Source organism: Beta vulgaris, chromosome 9 (genome assembly GCF_026745355.1).
Source record: "Beta vulgaris subsp. vulgaris cultivar EL10 chromosome 9, EL10.2, whole genome shotgun sequence".
Classification (NCBI taxonomy): Eukaryota; Viridiplantae; Streptophyta; class Magnoliopsida; order Caryophyllales; family Amaranthaceae; genus Beta; species Beta vulgaris.
In genome coordinates, this window is record NC_079210.1 from 53,387,700 (window position 1) to 53,407,428 (window position 19,729).

At 36.3% G+C, this 19,729-nt stretch overlaps 3 protein-coding genes across 5 annotated transcripts; 2 read left to right on the forward strand and 1 right to left on the reverse strand.

The window, feature by feature from the left end:
* The first annotated feature begins 1,314 nt into the window (after positions 1-1,314).
* LOC104904781 (hypothetical protein) lies at positions 1,315-4,949 on the forward strand. 2 transcript variants are annotated; one of them, XM_048636573.2, is made up of 5 exons: positions 1,315-1,560; positions 1,777-2,619; positions 3,407-3,486; positions 3,731-3,995; positions 4,486-4,949. In XM_048636573.2, exons 2-5 carry the CDS (start codon positions 1,863-1,865, stop codon positions 4,752-4,754), a joined length of 1,371 nt encoding a protein of 456 aa, XP_048492530.1. In that variant the 5' UTR covers positions 1,315-1,560; positions 1,777-1,862; the 3' UTR covers positions 4,755-4,949. The 2 variants fall into 2 exon arrangements, with proteins under 2 accessions (XP_048492530.1, XP_010691462.1); XM_010693160.4 differs by having other exon boundaries at positions 1,315-2,619.
* Positions 4,950-8,426: 3,477 nt separating this feature from the next.
* LOC104904782 (heat shock 70 kDa protein, mitochondrial) lies at positions 8,427-12,244 on the forward strand. The gene is made up of 6 exons (XM_010693161.4): positions 8,427-8,710; positions 9,438-9,514; positions 9,593-9,671; positions 9,766-10,332; positions 10,418-11,038; positions 11,377-12,244. Exons 1-6 carry the CDS (start codon positions 8,645-8,647, stop codon positions 12,001-12,003), a joined length of 2,037 nt encoding a protein of 678 aa, XP_010691463.1. The 5' UTR covers positions 8,427-8,644; the 3' UTR covers positions 12,004-12,244.
* A 1,806-nt stretch (positions 12,245-14,050) lies between these two features.
* On the reverse strand, positions 14,051-18,551 carry LOC104904783 (hypothetical protein). 2 transcript variants are annotated; one of them, XM_048635980.2, is made up of 3 exons: positions 18,376-18,551; positions 17,103-17,361; positions 14,051-16,802 (listed from the first exon to the last, which is right to left on the reverse strand). In XM_048635980.2, the coding sequence occupies exons 2-3, from the start codon at positions 17,239-17,241 to the stop codon at positions 14,332-14,334; spliced, it is 2,610 nt and encodes an 869-aa protein (XP_048491937.1). In that variant the 5' UTR covers positions 17,242-17,361; positions 18,376-18,551; the 3' UTR covers positions 14,051-14,331. The 2 variants fall into 2 exon arrangements, with proteins under 2 accessions (XP_048491937.1, XP_010691465.2); XM_010693163.3 differs by lacking the exon at positions 17,103-17,361 and having other exon boundaries at positions 18,376-18,548.
* Positions 18,552-19,729: the final 1,178 nt, after the last annotated feature.

Sequence of the window (19,729 nt, forward strand, 5' to 3'; positions counted from 1 at the left end):
CCACATACAATTAAAAAAAATTAGATTATAAATGGTATAAGATTTAATCTCATGACCTCAAGCTTGTGCACTAATGTCTTAACCATGAAACTAAACAATATTTGGTGTTATAATTTCAATGTAAAATACTAATAAATGAAATATTTTAGTACCCGAGGTATTGCCCAAGCTTAAAAATTAGGGCGTGTTTGGCAACAAATAGTTGTAGTAGTAGCTTTTAGCTGTTAGAGTACTTGTTAGCTCTGCTGGTTTTTTTAGTGGTTGGTGTGTAGCTGTTAGCTGTCCAAGTAGCGGTATAAGATATTGATGTTCGGTAAAAGAAGTTGTCAAAATAGTTGTTTACAAATAATTAATTAAAAACTCAAACAAAAGTTTAATATATAATTTATGCACCACTAAAGCTACCCCAAAAGCTACAAATTGTAGCTTTTTACAAACACTACTAAAACACTACTTGTAACACTAAAAGCTACTTACACCTAGGGATGGCAATGGGTCCTGGACCCGACCCAGACCCGTTAGGGCCCGACCCATTTATAAGTGTCTGGATCCAGAAATTTTAGACCCAATGGGTCTGGGTCGGGTCTGGGTCCTGAAAAGCATGGGTCGGGTCTGGGTACGGGTCCGTATATGCTAGACCCAGACCCGCCCCATGGACCCATTTATATATTAGATTTTTTTTTTACCTAAAATCTAAAATTTTATGAGTTGTGATTTTGTGAACTCGTTAGTGTTGTAACTCCACTAAGATATGTAACTTTATAAGTTGTAACATTTTAATATTTTATGAGTTAATTATTAAAATTTTATTTAGAGAATGCTTTAACCATGGATACAAGAACTTATATATATTAGGGCGAAAATTTTTAATTACATATATTCAAAAATGTGATGAAAACTTAAAACTAAGAAGGACCCATTTAGGACCCATGGACCCGCTAGACCCAACGGATCTGGGTCTGGGTCTAAAAAATCTAGACCTAACGAATCTGGGGTGGGTCTGGGTCTGTGAAAAATAAACGGGTCTGGGTCCAGGTGGATCCGACCCAGATCCGCCCCATTGCCATCCCTACTTACACCACTACCTTGACAAACACTACTACTTTTCACAGACACTAAAAGTTACTTAAAAAACTTGTGCCGATCACGCCCTTAGTTCAAAGTTAAAACTCGACGCGTCGCCCGAGCTATTCTAGTTTCTTTTTTAAAAAATAGCGTTCATCTTTCAAATAATAAGGATATTTTAGTGAATTAAATCTGTACGACCAAAAACTGAACCCCCAACAGATTAGGATTATTTTAAATTGCAGTTATGTTGTCCGGCTTAAGTGGGACCCTGTCAAGTGTCAACTATGAAGCTTCTCTGAAACCACCTCCCTCCTTTAGCCTTATTGAGTTATAATATTTCCGAGTTTTGGTAGGTTTGTTGGATGCCAAATTCTAATATGTGAAGGATTAAACTTTAAACATACTACTTATGCAATATAAAAACTCACCAAATGTTTATTTCTAGCTGAATTTTTTCTACAAACTTCAAACAAAAAGAAGCGAACTTCGAAGGTTTGACAATCATCTTCTGGTCAATTAATTTCCTTTCTTCTTATTAATTTTGCTTAGTTTGCTAGCTATACTCAATCTAGTTCTTTGATTCATAAAAAAATCTGGGATTTTGGTTGAAATTTTGGTGGGTTTTGCAAATTTATGTTCTTTGAGCTGTTACTTTTGGTGGGTCACTTCAAGATTTCATTTTTTTGGTGTGGGTTTCTTTGATTTTAGGTTCTCAAGATTTGAGTTTCTCAATTTGAAGTTAGGGTTTATTGAATTGAATTGGGTCAATATCAATTTTGTGCTAATATTTTTGGATGATGGAGCTAGTTCCTGAAGATATGAGTAGTAATGAGGATTTAGAAAATGGTTTAGCAGAAACATCTGAAAGTATACCTCTTACAGAAAGAAATTTTCTGAAAACACATTTTCCAGGATTTGTTAGAAGATGGGCTTACATATTTGATGGAAATGGGAATTATTATACCAAAGATTGGGATCTTAGTGAAGGAAAAGGTAAAGAGTTTTGTTGGTATCATGTAGAACTTCCTAAAGCAAATCAAAATATTTCAATTTCTGCAAAATACCTAATTGATGTACTTTGTCCTCCATTAAAGCTTCAAGACATACTTTCACTTGTTAGCAATGGATCCTTTTGTGGGTATGTAGATGGAGCTTTAGTTTTTAGGGTTAATTCTCCTGGACCAGCTTCTAGTGCTTATATTTCGAGACTCGCTGCTAGGATAACTGAGAACTCTGTGATTACTGTTTCATTGGGTAGAGTCCCAAGACTTGGATTCTCTCAAGTGGGTCAATCTTTGTTGTCGGAGATCCCGGTTGTTGACACTCCTAGATGTCGAAATGGGGAGCAAAAGGAAGGTGGGGTTGTGATCAAGGAGCATGTGCTCGAGTTTTTGTTGATGATGAACCATTCTGAGGAGGCTGATAATCCTGTCCCTAACTCGGTCTCGAATCTTGTTATTCATGTTATTGATACATTTGTGGATCATCTGCATGATAATGTCACCACACTCGAAAGCGAATTGGATTCAGTGGAATTAGAACTGGATAAAGGTTTGTATATTTGGTCAAATTCCTTTTTTGTTCTATCTGATTTTTAGTCTTGGAACATGGATTATTGACTTGCATTTTCAGGAATTTCATCATGGTTAATATATGCTTATTTAAGTGGTAGTTTCCTGATTTTATTGTTGCTCGTTAAACAATGTAACTCGAACTCAGGTACTCATGTCACACATGGGTATGAGAAGTGTCTGTATCAGCTGATTTATGAAAAGTTCCCATGATTTACTATTTTACTCCATATGGAAGCATCAGTGTCCATGCCCATGTTGGAGTGTCGAGGATCCAATATCAGTACTTGAGATAGAATGAGAAGTCGGAGTAATATAGCTTTAAATGCTTTAAACCCATATATGTCACCTTTATACTGAAAACCAAAACATAACTTCTGTTACACCTGGAATTGCTGTGAGCCTGTAACTGCCCCATATCTTTAATCCCCTCACTACCTCTTTTATTTTTCCCCTAGTTATGAAGTCTCATAGTTGTTCATTCTATTGTTAATTTAAAGTGTGGAACAGAAAGAAAGACGTGATGAGGACAATGATGATAAATCGTTCTTCCGATCTTTTGAGATTGATTGGCTTCTGTCGGTAACCCTGCAAAACTCTTGCTAAATAATGGCTTCTTCCAGTAGCCCTAGATTGTACTTTTGTTGAACTTCTTGGCCTTTGTATGGACTTGTTCTGACTGAAACTTAAAACTTTTGCTCATTAAAGTTTTCTAGATGTTTTTTCACTTCAATATAATCGAGCCTGATTAATTTAATGGCTTGCAGGTGGTTTTGCATTGAAAAAGCAAATGTTAGATGATAGAAGATTTCCGAAAATGCATCTTAATATACAGAGGCTACTCCAGGTAATCAATCATTCAAGCAATATATCCTTCTCCAATGAGCTTCTCTTCATCTTTTCTTCCACTATGAACATCTAAAATTGATTGATAATGTAGAGAGAAACTCGAAAATTTTCCAATAAAAGATTTTATCTTGGGTTCCTAGCTACAATGATGATCATAAAACAAAAAAGAAGAAAGAATTTCAGCATTTTAAAGCACAAAGGCTAATCATTTATGCTATGCATTGTTGAATGTTTGAGAGCAGGTAATTGCGCATGGAGAGCAAATATTTCCACGTGTCAAAGAAAAATTCTCTTCGAAACATTGGTTCGCACAAGAAGACATCAATTCTCTTGAAGAGTTGATTGGAAGACTCAGACGGCTAAAAGAGAATGTTGGTTTTATAGCAAACCGTGTAACTGCAATCCAGGCTAGTCTTGATAGCTGGCAGTCTGAACAAATTAACAAGAAACTCTACTACCTCTCATTCCTATCCATTGTATTCCTTCCATTATCTTTCATCACTGGAGGTAAACGCTTGTACTTACATAACATTTCAGATCATACATGTCATGAAAAAAGGAAAACTGACGTAAACATACTGAATTATGTACCATCAAACAAAAATAGAGGGAAGTAAGATAGGTACAGGACTACAGGATGTTCAGAAATATATTGAACTATGAACTATGTGAACAAACAAAAAATAAGGGCTATGTCAAAGTCGGAAATTCAGGCATCTAAATCATTAATATACATGGGAAAAGAAAACTTCCTAACGATGTCAATGGGAAGATTCACTTAGGAATATTGTGGTTTTTCATTCTTTCTGGTGGTTTAGACGCCTGTAATTTCCATCTTGACATCGGTTAAACATTGTCATCATAAATTCAAATTATTTCTTCTTTTTTGTTTGATGGCTCATAATTCAGTGTGTATTTATTAGTATTTCCTAAAAGTAAAAACGTTCTATTTTGGCTTGTAACTAATAATTTTGAGACGGCTAATGTTTATTTGCAGTTTTTGGAATGAATGTCGGAGGAGTTCCATGGACAATCCAGAGGAGCCCTGATATAAAAGACGGTTTTCAAAATGTCATGTTTCTTTGTGTAGTTACCCTTGTGTCTGTACTTCTTTGCTTCTTCTTCGCAGCACTTTATACCCGTGGTATCAGTGCTTGGTGGAACCGAAAGAGTCTACAAAGAAGCTGGTCTTTCAACCGAAAGTCATTCCTCAAACGAACCTCTACAGGTGAACACCAAGAAAGAGGAGGATACCTTCGAATTTGAGATGGAGGGTATATTATGATGGAAGAAATTTCATGTTTTTGGTACAAATTAGAGTGTCGAGAATTTGTCAGATGTACCTGAGGTAAGGAGTCTGAGTAGCATAGTTATTGCAGAAGGTCTACATGTAATGATCTTTAACACGATGTACAGATTCTTTTACTACTTGATTATTCAAAATGATTGTCATTTCTTCAATGAATAGGGATTTTGTTGTACTTAACAACTTAAGCAATTAAACTTGTACTCCACTGATTTCAGAAGGGGGTTGCTAAACGCGGCCTCACTTTACTAACGCAGCCTTAAAAAAAAACCCAAAAAAACACTTATTAACATATTTTTTCTAAAAAAAAACCTTTCTCTCTCTAAAAATATTCTCTCCTCCTCTCTAACTGTTAGATATAAAAAACTTCATTGAAGATCTACAAATTTTAATTTGATATTCAATGGACCATAATTTTGACCCAATCGAATTTCAATATGATGTAAGTTGTGAATTTTTTTCGTAATTATGATTCAAGTTGTGAATTTTTTTTGTAATGCATAATTCGTCTGTTTCATGTAGACTACACGAAACAATAATTGTTTCGTGTAGACTATACGAAACAATTGATTCCGTTTCGTGTAATCTGCACGAAACAATTGATTCTGTTTCGTGCAATCTGCACGAAACAATTGAATCCGTTTCGTGCACCTTGCACGAAATACAACAGAATTCCAAAGACGTAGAAAATCGAAGGCGTCATAAAAAATATAGGATTATCCAGAGGTTAGCATTTATACAATCTTAATTTTTTAACATATGTCAGACCATATGAAAGCATACCACTATATTTGACATCAAAAGTGATTTTACCATCCAAAAAAAAGTTCAAATGACTTCAAAATTTCTCTAGTCAACATCTTTATATACAAAAATGAGTATCACAGTCAGGTGCTTTGCAAAGAGACAACACAATTCTAATGAAATCATCCTCTGCAAAGAGAATTATGGAGAGAGAATTATGAATAATTTATGGAAATCGCTCCAATTTGTTCAAATCTATGGAAATCTAAAGAGGAAGAAGAGGTTAAAATCTATGGAAATTTGAAGAGGACGAAGAGGAAGATGGGGAGAGATGAGTGGAGAGAGTAGTTACACAGAGAAATGGGTTTTGAGGCAAATGGTATTTTAGATATTTTGTAGGGTTGTATTAGTAAAGTGAGGTTGTATTTAGCAACCATGTTTCAAAATTCTGATATGAACTGTCTTAGCCTCATAGCCTGTGTTCTGTTACTCTGATGTATCTAAAACAGAACTATCCGTGGATAATGTAAAAGGAAAAATTCCCTTTTGGAGTTGGTCTTGATTCTTGAACTTCTATACTTCCATGTTAGCTTAGCCATAAGGGTGTTCATAAATATCCGATCCGGGCGTTTTTTAGTTTCGGATCGGGTATGGATCGGAAATTTCCATTTACGGATATCCGATCCGAAATATCAGGAAATATTCGTTTTTGAGACCGGGTATCCAAAATATCCGATGATCAAATATGAAACTTACTTTATGAATTTTTCTTTTGAAAAATGTGGTTTTTTTTTAGTTTTCGGATATCTAGCCCGATTTGATATTTTGAATATCCAAATTTCTGGATAGGATTCGGGTCGCATTTTCCCGATCCGGAGCACCCCTAAGCTTAGGAGTGGTGCGCGATTTTCTATATATATAGAGAGTAGAGTGGAATGATAATTTATGAACTCGTATTGAATAGGTTATAAAGTAGCAAGCACATGTTTAAACTACGTTCTTCTCATCTTATTTTCACTTATTGGAACATTTTAATGAGTTTGGATTAATTTGATAGGTTGATACTCATTCGTGTTAGTATTATATGAGATCGGCCAACTAGGAAAAGTCAAACTAGATCAAATCTTCTTTTTCTTACTAATTACTAGAGGAAATTGGGTTGGGCCGTGTTTAAAAAAATTTCTCATCGGTCGGGTCGGGCCTGGTCGGGTCAAAATGGGCGGACTTTAGGTCTGGTCTACTAATTACATAATTGCAAAGATTCTGTTACTAGATATGAAACTATATAATGAGACATATCTAACAAGATCTTACATAAATATTATAGATTAATGTGAAAATATGGTCAAAGTTCAATCAAGCTACAAAACTAGACCAAACTTTATCAAACAATAAATATTCAGATCAAACTAGACCATATAACCACCTTATTTAGGCAAAGAGAATATAGTATTAACGTGATGTAGCTAAAATATTATGTATGCATCTATATTTAAATAAAGAGTGAGGGATATCTCAATTGGTTAGAGCTTTTCTCTCGATTTTAAGTGATCCTGCAGTCGATTCTCATTCCTGTCCTTGTGGCTCATTCGCACAAAAAAAGTAAAATTTAATAATAGTACTTCCACGAGCCACACCTGATTCAATACTAAAACAAGAGAGTATATTCAATTTGTGCACACGCGTTGTAGGTTGCAACGTGGAAGGTGGAGGATTATTGGGAGACGTTAATTGCTGAGGCAGGCTATCTTATTTGGTATTTAGGTGGCTGTGGAGTTCAGATTTCGGAATGCACTTGTCGAAAGTGATTGTATTCACCTTGTTGAAACAACTAGTTTTTAGAACCGGGCATTGCCCATGGTACTTATATATTTCATATATTAATAATTTAATTTTAAAATAATTTCACCATATATTACTTGGTGCAGTGATAAATGTATATTAATTCTTACTAATAGGTCATTTGTTCCTTTGAACTTCATCTCCTGATCCGTATTCTCGAACAACAACAATAAGATTTGATTAGCCATCAAGAATAATTTGTAACGCTACACCACTAATTACGAAGTAGAGGACTCTAATGATCAAGGTGAATTTCGAAAGGAGAGAAGGAGCAAGGGAATGACTGCAAAAAAGAAATCAAATAAGAAAAATAAACTTTATGGCTAGTAGTAGGCATAACTGCCACATTACTAATTACCAACACATATTTATAATTTTGTAGAAACATTAATCACTTTAAGATGTTAGATTAGATGGTAAATCTTTGGAAATCCTTACTTGAGGTCAAAGGTATGAGCTAGCTCATTATTTGCCTTAAATTGAAGTAGGTAGAAAAGTCATGAGTAGTTAATTTTTCTTTTTGTATTAACTCTTCATTAACTTCGGATATTTTCACAGATGATATTTAGGCTATGTTTAGTTCACTTGAAATTTTTTGATCTGAACTTATCTGATCTGATCTGATTACAAGATCTTATCTTTTAGATTTTTTTTTCAATATATAAGAAAAAATATAGTCATGTGGGGTTTGTTTGATTCGTTTCAATGAGTACTTTATTAATATTCAATTATTATAATTTTTACTAGTATGTAATGAAAGATATAATGATTTTTAAATATAAGCATGATCTGAACTGATCTAAACTTATTTTTTCTGATCTGATCTGATTAGTTCTGAAATAAGAAAAAAAAAAAAAGGTGAACTGAGCATAGCATTAGTCGCCCTCCTGCACTTTCTTTTAATTTTGTAAAAAATAAAATTCCATAAATAGAATTTTATTTAATTTTTTTAAAAAAATAAAGAAAAAGGGAAAAGAAAGAGGTGTAGAGGTGGCCAACTGGGTATGTAAGGTGTGGATTGGAGCACAAGATAAACAAATCTAGAAACTTCTTCATTCAACTCAACGTCTCAACCCTCTTTTCCTTCCTCTCTTAAACCCTAAACCCTAACCTTCATTTTCGTTATTCCCATTTCGCCTTCTTTAGGTGTAACAAAGCAAAAACGAGGAGAGAGAAAAAAAACCCCCCCAAAAAAACCCCACCACCACATTTCCCATCTTCATATTCTCACAGATCTACTCATTTTCTCTCTCCTCCTTCAACCATGGCCGCCGTTCTTCGCCGATGTCTCCGCAGTGAGCAGTTTCGCTCTCTTTCTCCCTACAAATCGGTAATTTTTTATGTTTTTAAGTAGGGTTTTTGTTTGATTTTATGGTGGATGATTGGATTTGTTATTTTGTTTGTGTGATAATGGAGTAGTATTGTTATGTTGTGAATTGGTTTGTGGTTTATTGATGAGAGTTAATGTGATGTCGGTATGTGATTAGGGTTTTTGTTTTGAGGTGAGGTTTTAGTGAAATTCGATTGTGTTGTAGGGAGATCAGTTGTGTATTGGAGTTTCAGAGCTCTAATTGATCAGTTTGAATTGATTTTGTTTGAATTTGATTATGAAAAGCATGTTAGTCAATTTTTGTTTTTTTGATGTTTTTAGTGAAACTTTTAGGTTTCTGGCCTGCAGATTACTTCTTTTCAAGGCTTGTTTTTGTGTTTGTTTTCGTGGTCCGATTTGTTTTTTCATTGATGATCTTGTGATATTGGTGTCAAATTTGAAGGGTTGTGTTCATGTGTTGTTCATTTATTAGCCATTATGAGTGTTGTTGTTGGTCTGATTTCGTATTTTAGTTTGTGATTATGATTGGTGCTGGTTTGCTATGGTCTATAAAATGGTTGTGATAGTTGTTCCTTTTTCCCCGGCTGGTAATCGTTTGTAAGTTTAAATTTTTATCCCTCTATAAAGGTTAATTTGAAGTGTCATTCTAAAACTATAACGGTTCCTGATTCGTTTGATGCTTGCGACTTATCCTTATTTACATGTCTTCCTGATCTTGTTTGTGCAGTTGGTTGGAAATGCCAATCCATCACTGGCAAGTCCATTTATGGCGCACAAATTGGCGAACTTGGTGAGACCTTTCAGGTAAATTATCTGTTATTTCTTTTGCTGTCCATGTTCAAAACACATTTTTTTTTCTTACTTTTGTGGTTCCTTATGCAGTGCAAGACCTGTTGGAAATGATGTCATCGGTATTGATTTGGGTACTACTAATTCTTGTGTCTCTGTCATGGAGGGAAAGGTACATGTCACTTAACTTGTCAATTGTATGCCTGATGGCTTAGTCAAAGCCCTTTTATTCTGTTGGAATAACTTATTTTCTGATTGCTGTGTAGACTGCCAAAGTGATTGAAAATGCTGAAGGTGCCCGTACTACACCATCAGTTGTTGCCTTTAGCCCGAAGGGTGAGCTGCTTGTTGGTACCCCTGCTAAGCGCCAAGCTGTAACTAACCCAACAAACACTCTCTCTGGAACCAAGCGGTTGATTGGGAGACGTTTTGATGATGCCCAAACACAGAAGGAGATGAAGATGGTTCCATACAAGATTGTCAGGGCTCCTAATGGAGACGCCTGGGTCGAAGCTAATGGCCAACAATATTCTCCTAGCCAAGTTGGAGCCTTTGTCTTGACCAAGATGAAGGAAACTGCAGAGGCTTACCTTGGGAAAACAGTTACCAAAGCTGTGGTCACAGTCCCCGCTTACTTCAATGATGCACAGAGACAAGCAACAAAAGATGCTGGGCGCATTGCAGGACTAGATGTCCAGAGGATTATTAATGAACCAACTGCTGCTGCTCTTTCTTATGGGTTGACCAACAAGGAGGGTCTCATTGCAGTTTTTGATCTTGGTGGTGGAACATTTGATGTCTCTATCCTTGAAATCTCCAATGGTGTTTTTGAGGTAATGCTCCTTTATTTTTTTGTGAACGTATTGCTGCTGCTCATGATATCCTTCATATACTAAAATTTTGATACTCATCATCCAGGTAAAAGCTACAAATGGTGATACATTTTTGGGAGGAGAAGACTTTGACAACACTCTATTGGAGTTCTTGGTGGCTGAGTTTAAGAAAACTGACGGCATTGATTTGAGTGGTGATCGCCTTGCCCTGCAAAGACTCCGTGAAGCAGCTGAGAAGGCGAAGATAGAGCTTTCTTCAACATCTCAAACAGACATTAGCCTCCCCTTTATCAGTGCAGATTCTTCTGGAGCCAAGCACTTGAACATCACACTCTCAAGGTCAAAGTTCGAGTCTCTTGTAGGGAATCTGATTGAAAGAACCCGTTCCCCATGCAAAAACTGTTTGAAGGATGCCGGTGTTTCGATCAAAGAAGTCGATGAAGTTCTTCTTGTTGGTGGTATGACTCGTGTACCTAAAGTGCAAGAGGTAGTACAGGAGATCTTTGGCAAGACTCCAAGCAAAGGAGTTAACCCAGATGAGGCTGTTGCTATGGGTGCTGCCATCCAGGGTGGTATATTGCGCGGTGATGTCAAGGAGTTGCTTCTTTTGGATGTCACTCCCCTTTCTCTTGGTATAGAAACATTGGGGGGTGTTTTCACCAGATTGATCAACAGGAATACAACCATTCCCACGAAGAAGAGCCAGGTACGTCATGACATTCTGTTGAGTATGCACTGATTGACTGACTGTTTTCTTTAATTTGTCCAAGAAATAGGCATGGAGGTGTATTGTCCTAATGATATATTTCACGAATGTACTGCTAAATTATTTCATCCTAATTCCTGAATTCAAGATCGTGTTTCCATGATAGTGGGTACCTCCTATAGTGACACAATCCACTTGGAATCCAATCTTTGAGTGTTACTCAAACCTTAGATCACTATAAATAACAAGTCATAAACATACTGGTTGCTGATTTCCTCTCTGTTGTCTTGTTTGCAGCTTATGTCTGATGCTTTTTTGTTTTGTTTCTGTAATTTCAGGTGTTCTCAACAGCAGCCGACAACCAAACACAGGTTGGTATTAAGGTACTACAAGGTGAACGTGAAATGGCAACCGACAACAAGATGTTAGGAGAGTTTGAACTCCAAGGAATTCCACCTGCACCACGAGGCCTTCCTCAAATTGAGGTGACATTCGATATTGATGCCAATGGCATTGTTACCGTCTCTGCCAAGGACAAATCTACCAATAAAGAGCAGCAAATTACCATCAAGTCCTCTGGTGGGCTCTCAGAAGATGAGATAGACAAGATGGTGAAGGAAGCTGAACTACATGCTCAGAAGGATCAAGAGAGGAAATCTCTCATTGATGCCAGAAATACAGCAGATACAACCATCTATAGCATAGAAAAGAGTCTGGGTGAATATAGGGAGAAGATACCAGCTGAGGTTTCCAAGGAAATTGAAGATGCCGTTGCTGACTTGAGAAGTGCCATGCAGAATGATAACATCGATGATATTAAAGCAAAAACAGATGCTGCTAACAAGGCCGTGTCAAAGATTGGACAACATATGTCCGGCGGCTCAGGTGGTGCTGCAGGTGGTGATTCCTCATCAGGCAGTGGTGAGCAGACCCCAGAAGCAGAGTATGAAGAAGCTAAGAAGTAGATGTGTCAGATTTGATGTTGGAAATTTCCGGTGCAAATTGTCTATTTTAAACATTAGCTCATAGCTTTTGACTAGAATATAAATTTCTCTCAAATTTTGTTTTGGCTGTTGGGATTCTTGTGGTTTTCCCGCTCGAATTCTGAAAGATGTCATTAGTGTATCATCTTAAGGCTCTGTGGAATTGACAGAAAACTAGGTATATTTGGTGAGGAAGTATTGGAGAAAATAATTTTGTTCTTTATCTCGTTTGTTTTTGCTTGAAAATCGGCAGTGATTTTCAATTTTGCAGCAATGAATTCTTAATTTGTGCAGCAATAAAATTTGTCTCAAAGAAAATACAAATCTAAAACATCTATTGGGTTGCGTTTTCTCTGTTGACAAGCTGAGGTAACTATAGTTTATCATCTTTCCCTTGAAAAAATTTAATCTATGTTTGGTGACGGAAGAGTGATTGGAGGATGTGTTTTATGTGTCTGCGGTGTGTGCAGGAGCTTTTTATCGAGTATACCATGAATTGAGTTTGTAAAGCTCCACTTTATATCTGCTGCCGTTTGTGTTAATGAGTTGAATTGAGACTGAGCTTCAACTTTGCTTGCAAGTCCTAACTTGTTATAATCCAAGCCGATCTTATTTTCGTGATGCTAATTTGGAAACCAAGTTCTTGTATCTGTCAGCTAGGCCTTGATCTCTTCGACAAACTATTCTCTTGTCATTCGAAGTGTCCAAAATGGTAGCAACTGGAGGGGTTTTCGATTTGGTAATACTGTAGTAGCCAGGTTAAGCGAGTGGAGATGATGAGAAGTATGCAAGAACTTAAAAGCAAGAGATGTTTCATAAATCATACTACACCATGATAATTTACTTAATTGGAGAGAATTATGTGGGGACTTACGAGTGTATGGTGATCTTGTTACATTGTCTACTTCTATATAAGAATACGGTTGGATAACTTACACATTTCTATAGCAGCCAGTGGTATAAAGCATAGACAAGGAGTTATTTATTTACTTAAGTCTATTAGTTCCTTAAAAAAATGTTCTTACATAGGACTTCACAACTCATAATCATTTCTGTTAGCCATTCTAAGCACGACCTCTTTGTCATCTTATTTCAGTTTATTTATCCTCAACACTTACTCTTTAAGATTATGTTTATTGACATAAATTATGAAGTAAATAATTCTAGGAATTGAAGAAAACATGGGAAGTAATAATTCTTGGAAATGAAAAAAAATGGAGTTCTTTGGAAGAAAAATGCATTGAAAAAGTATGATTTCTTATGTTACAGTAACTATATGGGGGGGAAAATGTGACTTCCTATATTAAGATAAATAACCTCTACTTCTCTTTCGACCTTTTTGCCTTGAACAAATGACCAAGAGAGGCAAGTGCAGCAATTTCTACATGCTGGAGATCCTTGGACAAGCTCTGCCGTGAAAGTTCAGAACCGTGCTTCACTTGTTGCACAACAGGTTCGGACTTAACAAGGTCGGTGTAGGATGAATGCACTCGAGCACTTGCTTCATGCCTAACCAAAAGAAATGAGCAACTAGCCATAGGACAGAGGGAAGAAAAGCACAACTCAAACCCTTTTGCATTTGCCATAAAATCAAATTTTAGTTGGAGATTGAAACCCCGTTATTATTCCTTCAGCATACAAGCCTCTCTGAAACTGAATTCAAATGCTATCATATGACTGCCCTTTGTGTAGATCTGGCAAAAATATTTTCCCTGACTTGGAAATCCAATCAAAACCCACCGCAAAACCAAGGGTCTTTGAGACCATATATCCAATTACCCGAAATAAGTACATCTAAAATTATATTTGACAAAAAAGTGACCGAAAACCAATTTATACCTAAACCAAATTTAGCCTGACTTGAAACTTGACCGAACAGTTCGACACATCTACTTGTGTGATTGCACAGAAAGTAAGTCATCAATAATAGAGAGCATGGATAAGGTTACGTGCCATGCCATAACAGAGAATGGCACAAAATCATCACAAAAGAAAGCATATTAATCACCAGAGAGACACACAGTAGAGGTTCAGTAAATACACTGCCCATAATCATGCAATAAGTTCCCAAAGATGATTCACTAATCACTACTTTCTGTTTTGTGCCAAATGCATAGCAACTTCCAAAAAATTAAGTTAATGTTTCATTTCAAATGCACCAGACTATGCAAAATAAAAGGAAACTACGGCACAAGAGAAGCAACTAAACCTAATGACCATAATGTGAAGAGAAAACAACTCAACAAGAGTTGCAATGTCCTTCAGACTAGCTTGAATAGAGAAGCTAGATATGTTACAGTTACTGATCGACTAAGATGAGCCAGGAATGGAGCTTACTTTCTTCAGAAGTCCCTTAATCTCGTTCTCTAATTTCGCTTTCATATCAGTAGAGAGAGTGTCCCCTGATTTTTCCAGCATGGCCGTCATCAACTCGAGATCCTTCCTAATTTGATCCATAGATGGTGCTTCACCGGCAGGAGTACCAGGAGTCTTCAAGAGAGAAGGGGAATTATTATTCCCTTTAGCAGGTTGCATTGATTTTTGTGGAGTAGACACTTGATTGTTGTTTGCACTATTCAAATAAGCTGCTGCAGTTGGTGGGATGGGAGAATGTGGGCCCACATTTCGCAAACATACCTCCAATGAAATGGGTTTTGCATTAGTTCCATTACCAGTCAAAAGGACATTAGTCATTGTATCATCAGCATAAGTCCCGTCCTTCCGCCTCCTACGCCTCTTTTTTTTCTCCGGATTCTGGTCAGTATTAGATTTAGCAAGAGTCACCCCTTTTTTCCTCCCCCTCTTTTTGGGACCAGGCATAACCTCAGGGACTGAATGATTATTTAAATCTGGAATGCCGGCTGCTTCACTACTCTCAAAACACAATACATTTGCCTGTTTAGGCTCTTGGGAGGCCTTAAGAGAAGATGGAACTGTTTTAATAGTCTCCTGAGAGAAGTCCAGAGTAAATGCAGTTGTCTGATTAGGTACCTCGGTGAGTTGAGCAGTCAGTTCCTCCTTTTTCTTCTGTTGAGGATTTGCATTCACTGTCGGATAATTTTCTATGGTGAATGAACAAGTTTCAGCAACATTTACATTAACATCAAAAAGACCAGTAGGAAGCACACTTGTAAAACCACTTGTTTTCTCTTCTTCTCGCTTTTTCTTTTTTGGTCCAGGTTTACTTTTATTCGAGCTTCCCACCTGAAGATTTGGAGTCTTATCGGACAAAGCAGCAGCAGGTCCGGACCCGGTTGTCTTGGCCTCTTTCTTCCTCTTATATGGTCGAGGTTTACTTTGACCTGAGTTTCCTACATGGGGTTCTAGAGACTTATTAACCAAGCCGGCAGCAGGATCCACCAATTTCTTTTGAGTCTGGCCACTTGTGCGCTTCCGATCCACCTCACAGTTAGATTCACCATGATATACTGAATTCCGAAAGCTGATGAAGAATATCTCAGTAGGATCAAACTGTTCATTATCATAAGGATACAGACAGTCTAAAGCAGCCAAATGCAGCTTCGAGAGTAAATCAGCTGATGGTGCACTTATCTCCAATAGATTAACAGATGTGGCGACAGACTTCTTTGAATATTTTCTCTCTCTCTTCTTTCTGCTTCCGGTCTTTGCATCTGGAGGGGATGACGTACGCTTGTCAGACATAGAACTATTTCCCTCCCCATCTCCAACACAAGAAATTTTTGTTTCCGGCTCTTTCAAACTAGACAAACCTTTTACCCCCTTGCTCAGGTTCACATAAGGAGGGGACAGATACCTGCTTTTTTTTCTATCTCTCAACTCAAGACTCTTCATAAGTTCTTTGTGGCCGTCACCGTTTTCCACCATTGAAGGCGTACCTCCATCAGCTCCAGTGGTGACACCATCATTTCTACTTTCAGATGCATTGCTCTTATCTTCCATTGGATAATTCAGTTTAGAAGCTTCAATAACCTCGGGTACACTGCTGACAACATTGTTTTTCAATTTAGCTGTACCATTCCCATCTTCCATGGGAGAAATGTTTTCCACCATTGAAGGCATACCTCCATCAGCTCCACTGGTGACACCATCATTTCTACTTTCAGATGCATTGCTCTTATCTTCCATTGGGTAATTCAGTTGAGAAGCTTCAAAAACCTCGGGTACACTGCTGACAACATTGTTTTTCAATTTAGCTGCACCATTCTCATCTTCCATGGGTGAATTGTTTTCCACCATTGAAGGCATACCTCCATCAGCTCCACTGGTGACATCATTTCTAATTTCAGATGCATTGCTCTTATTTTCTACTGGAGAAATCACTTCAGAAGCTTCAAAATACTCAGGTACACTGCTGACAACATTGTTTTTCAATTTAGATGCACCATTCTCATCTTCCATGGGATATATAACTTTAGATGCTTCCACATAATTTCTTATTTTATAACCATCATTATTATCTTTCATTGATGAACCTATATCAGTGGCTGAGCACTTCGACAAGCCAACATACTCATCTTTTGCAGGAGAAATCAGTGTCGATGTATCAAGATTACCCTCAGCTTCATCCTTGACAACACCATTTCCAAATTCAGAAATGTCAATCTCATCGTTCACAGGAGACATCTTTTTAGAACTCTCGAAAGCACTAGCTTCATCTGCCACAACATTGTTTTTAATTTCACAATCATCATTTGTCTTGTCTCCATATACTAAAACACCATTCAGCTCAGAGTCATAGCTATGTTGGCTTCCATCAACAGCCATACTTGTTGCCAGGTCAGAAATGCCTCCACTCTCTCCTGCAGCACCAAAATGAAGGCTAACTATTAAATCTTCAAGGCTCCAAAATATAAAGAACTTCACTTGATTTGCTTAATGATATAATAACATGTCTACAGTTATATAGATCCTGTAAGCCGAGCATTACTTCAAACATATAAGTTAGAGATCAGCAAAGTATTGCGTCCATAAAACCATACATCACAGCAAAGGATTTTATGACAAAGGAATGAGTACATGTGGCTAACGTTTCTCGTGACACAAAAGGATTTCTTTCATACACACATACTTCAAAATTGAGTTTTTCAATGAATGCATACTTTCTACATGCTTTATCATGTCACCATGCCATACTGTTGTTGCCTTTTCAAGAGGGGACACCATTGTCCAAACTGCTCCTCTTTCCCCAACCGAGGGCCCCTTAATTTTTCCATCATCATTTCTCTTGCATCGTGTCATCTAAATGCACAATCTTCCTCTTGACAATTCCATCACGATTATAGAAATCCTTCAATTGAAGGTTGGAAATCACATGCACTACATCTCTTCTTCTCAAGTACTGAAAAGCTATAATCACAACTAGCGACGAAACAAAATAAAGACATTATCTTCAATTATTCCCACAACAGAAGGCTTACATATTCCAACCTTGAAAACCAAAAACAAGTTCATACATCGATAATCACTTAAATGTAAGCATGACCGATATAGAAGAAATATTATCTACAATCCAAACGACAGTCGACAGGTGATCATCACTCAGAATTTGTCCTTGATTAGGGAATGCTACAACTAGAGATGACATCCTCATAATAAAACTCAATTAAGATGATGATAACTCGAACAATATGTTGTTGCAACTCAATCTTTGACTACTTTATAAGAATCTGAAGCTTGATCAATAGTCTCATATAATGATCACAAAATTGCAATGTCTTACTTTAGAATCCTGAAGACAAACAAAAGGGGGCACAAAAGTTTATCTTTTTCTCTTAGGTAAAACTTAAAAATATGCCACGCCCAAATATTACATAACAATCTTAAATGTCACAACATCATAATTTGACTTTCAAATTGGATTCAGAAAAATCCCTAAATGATCACTAAAACAATGTCTACAACAAAAGATGAAATCAAGTTTATGCCTCTACTTATTTTTCTCTCTTTTTTGGGAAAATTATATGAGGGTCAAAAACTTTTGAACACTTGACTTTGTTGTTTAACTCTTCTTTCAAACCAGTTATACAGCAAATTATAAGTGAGTATAAATTTCTAACCCAAAAATCAAAATAATAAGACAACATAACAATTTTCAGACAAAAAAAGTATATGCAGTCACCCATTAATCTGTAAAAATAAGTTGGACCCAGATGATAATCAAAACCCTACCCACAAACACGGTAAAAAAAAAAAAAGCAACAATACTGAAAGAACAAAACTTTACTCAAATGAAACTTTAAAGCATCAAATACATTACAACCCAGAAAAATACATTGATGGATCTATGAGAAGGACATTAAAAAGAAAACTTTCAGTACATTTGGAAGTGAAATAAAAAGGGGGAAAAGAAAGAAATACATAAAATTTACTTACCCAGGTGAGAAATTGATGTTTTCAGGCTGTTGTGAGGAAGAAGTAGCAGAAACCCATAACTTTGATAAGAGGGTTAAATCAATTTGGTAGATTAAACAAATAATGAGAGAGAATAAATAGAAAAGGGTTTTGATATTTTGGTGGAATTGATTCTATGGAAGGTTCAAAAAACTTAGTAGGCATTTAAAGAGTGATGAGTACTGGGCTGGGTAGTGGTGCGAGTCTAGTGATGACACTTGTTTGGGTTTCTTTGGTTGTGAACAAATGTATTAACTTTGATTGGGGGTACTTTTATTGTGATTGTGAGTTGTGTATTTGTTAAGTTCAATTCTTCAATCCAAGTTTTTGCGAGAAACAGCTTTTTAAAAATAATTTGATAAAATAAGATCTTAGGAAGAAAATATTTTTCGAGAAATAACCTCGACTCATTTTCGGGCATTAACTAAACATTTTTCAATGTTGAAAATGTGGAGAGCACGTGATCGTATCTCTTATGTTTAAACTCTGTTTTTCTCCATCTTGCGACATTGATCAAATATTTTTTCGATATTGAATTCATCAGTTCCAGAAGGAAAATGGGGTTAAAACATAAGAAATGTGGATTACGTGTCTTGCTATGTTTGGTTTTAGTGAATTAAAGCCGCACAATACTTAGTCAATGCCTAGAAAATAAGTCAAGGTTGTTCCTCGCAAAAAAACATATTATTAAGGTCGTTGTTTGCCAAATTTTTTAAAAAAGGTTGTTTCTAGCAAAAAAAATTGAATTTTAAAAGGTTATTTCCGATAAATTTTCCATCTATATATTGGAGTTTGATGGTTTAGTTTCGTATTTTTGCAATAATTGTTGGACGGAAAATTTGACAAAAATAATTTTTAACATATAAGTTTTTGTAAGAAAAAATTTGGCAAAACCTTAATCACAAGAAAAATTATAACTACTTTATCTCATTTTTTGACATTGACCAACCATCATGATTCTTTTAAACCAAACATATTCATGTCATGTGACCTAAATCTCCTAGTTGAAACCTCATTTTTCGGCTGAGCAAGAAAATTTCTCTAAATTGGAGATTTAAGGGGTATTCAAAAAAGGATGAGTTACGTAAATACTAATGTCTAACTACCTTAACCCAAGAGTTAAAAGGATTAGAGAGGATTTTCCACCATAATTTGACAATAAAGGTTTTATAAGGGGAAGATTTTGTGTCTCAAGCAGTCAAGTCTATACCTCTCGCACACATATTTTATTTCAAGCAATCAATGAGATATCGTTCTTCTCATCTTGTCGCTTCCAAAAGAAATTCCTATGTAAATTGTCAATAGAATGAGCGATATCGGAAGGAAGAAAGGAGGA

What these genes read in the sequence shown, in the direction of transcription:
- LOC104904781 (XM_010693160.4), top strand. Translation starts at nt 1,863, where the DNA reads ATGATGGAGCTAGTTCCTGAAGATATGAGTAGTAATGAGGATTTAGAA. An exon ending in GGAATTAGAACTGGATAAAG is followed by an intron (nt 2,620 to 3,406) that starts GTTTGTATATTT and finishes AATGGCTTGCAG; the next exon opens with GTGGTTTTGCATTGAAAAAG. An exon ending in ATATACAGAGGCTACTCCAG is followed by an intron (nt 3,487 to 3,730) that starts GTAATCAATCAT and finishes GTTTGAGAGCAG; the next exon opens with GTAATTGCGCATGGAGAGCA.
- LOC104904782 (XM_010693161.4), top strand. Translation starts at nt 8,645, where the DNA reads ATGGCCGCCGTTCTTCGCCGATGTCTCCGCAGTGAGCAGTTTCGCTCT. An exon ending in TCTCCAATGGTGTTTTTGAG is followed by an intron (nt 10,333 to 10,417) that starts GTAATGCTCCTT and finishes CTCATCATCCAG; the next exon opens with GTAAAAGCTACAAATGGTGA. An exon ending in TTCCCACGAAGAAGAGCCAG is followed by an intron (nt 11,039 to 11,376) that starts GTACGTCATGAC and finishes CTGTAATTTCAG; the next exon opens with GTGTTCTCAACAGCAGCCGA.
- LOC104904783 (XM_048635980.2), bottom strand. Translation starts at nt 17,241, where the DNA reads ATGACACGATGCAAGAGAAATGATGATGGAAAAATTAAGGGGCCCTCG. An exon ending in CATGATAAAGCATGTAGAAA is followed by an intron (nt 16,803 to 17,102) that starts GTATGCATTCAT and finishes TTGGTGCTGCAG; the next exon opens with GAGAGAGTGGAGGCATTTCT.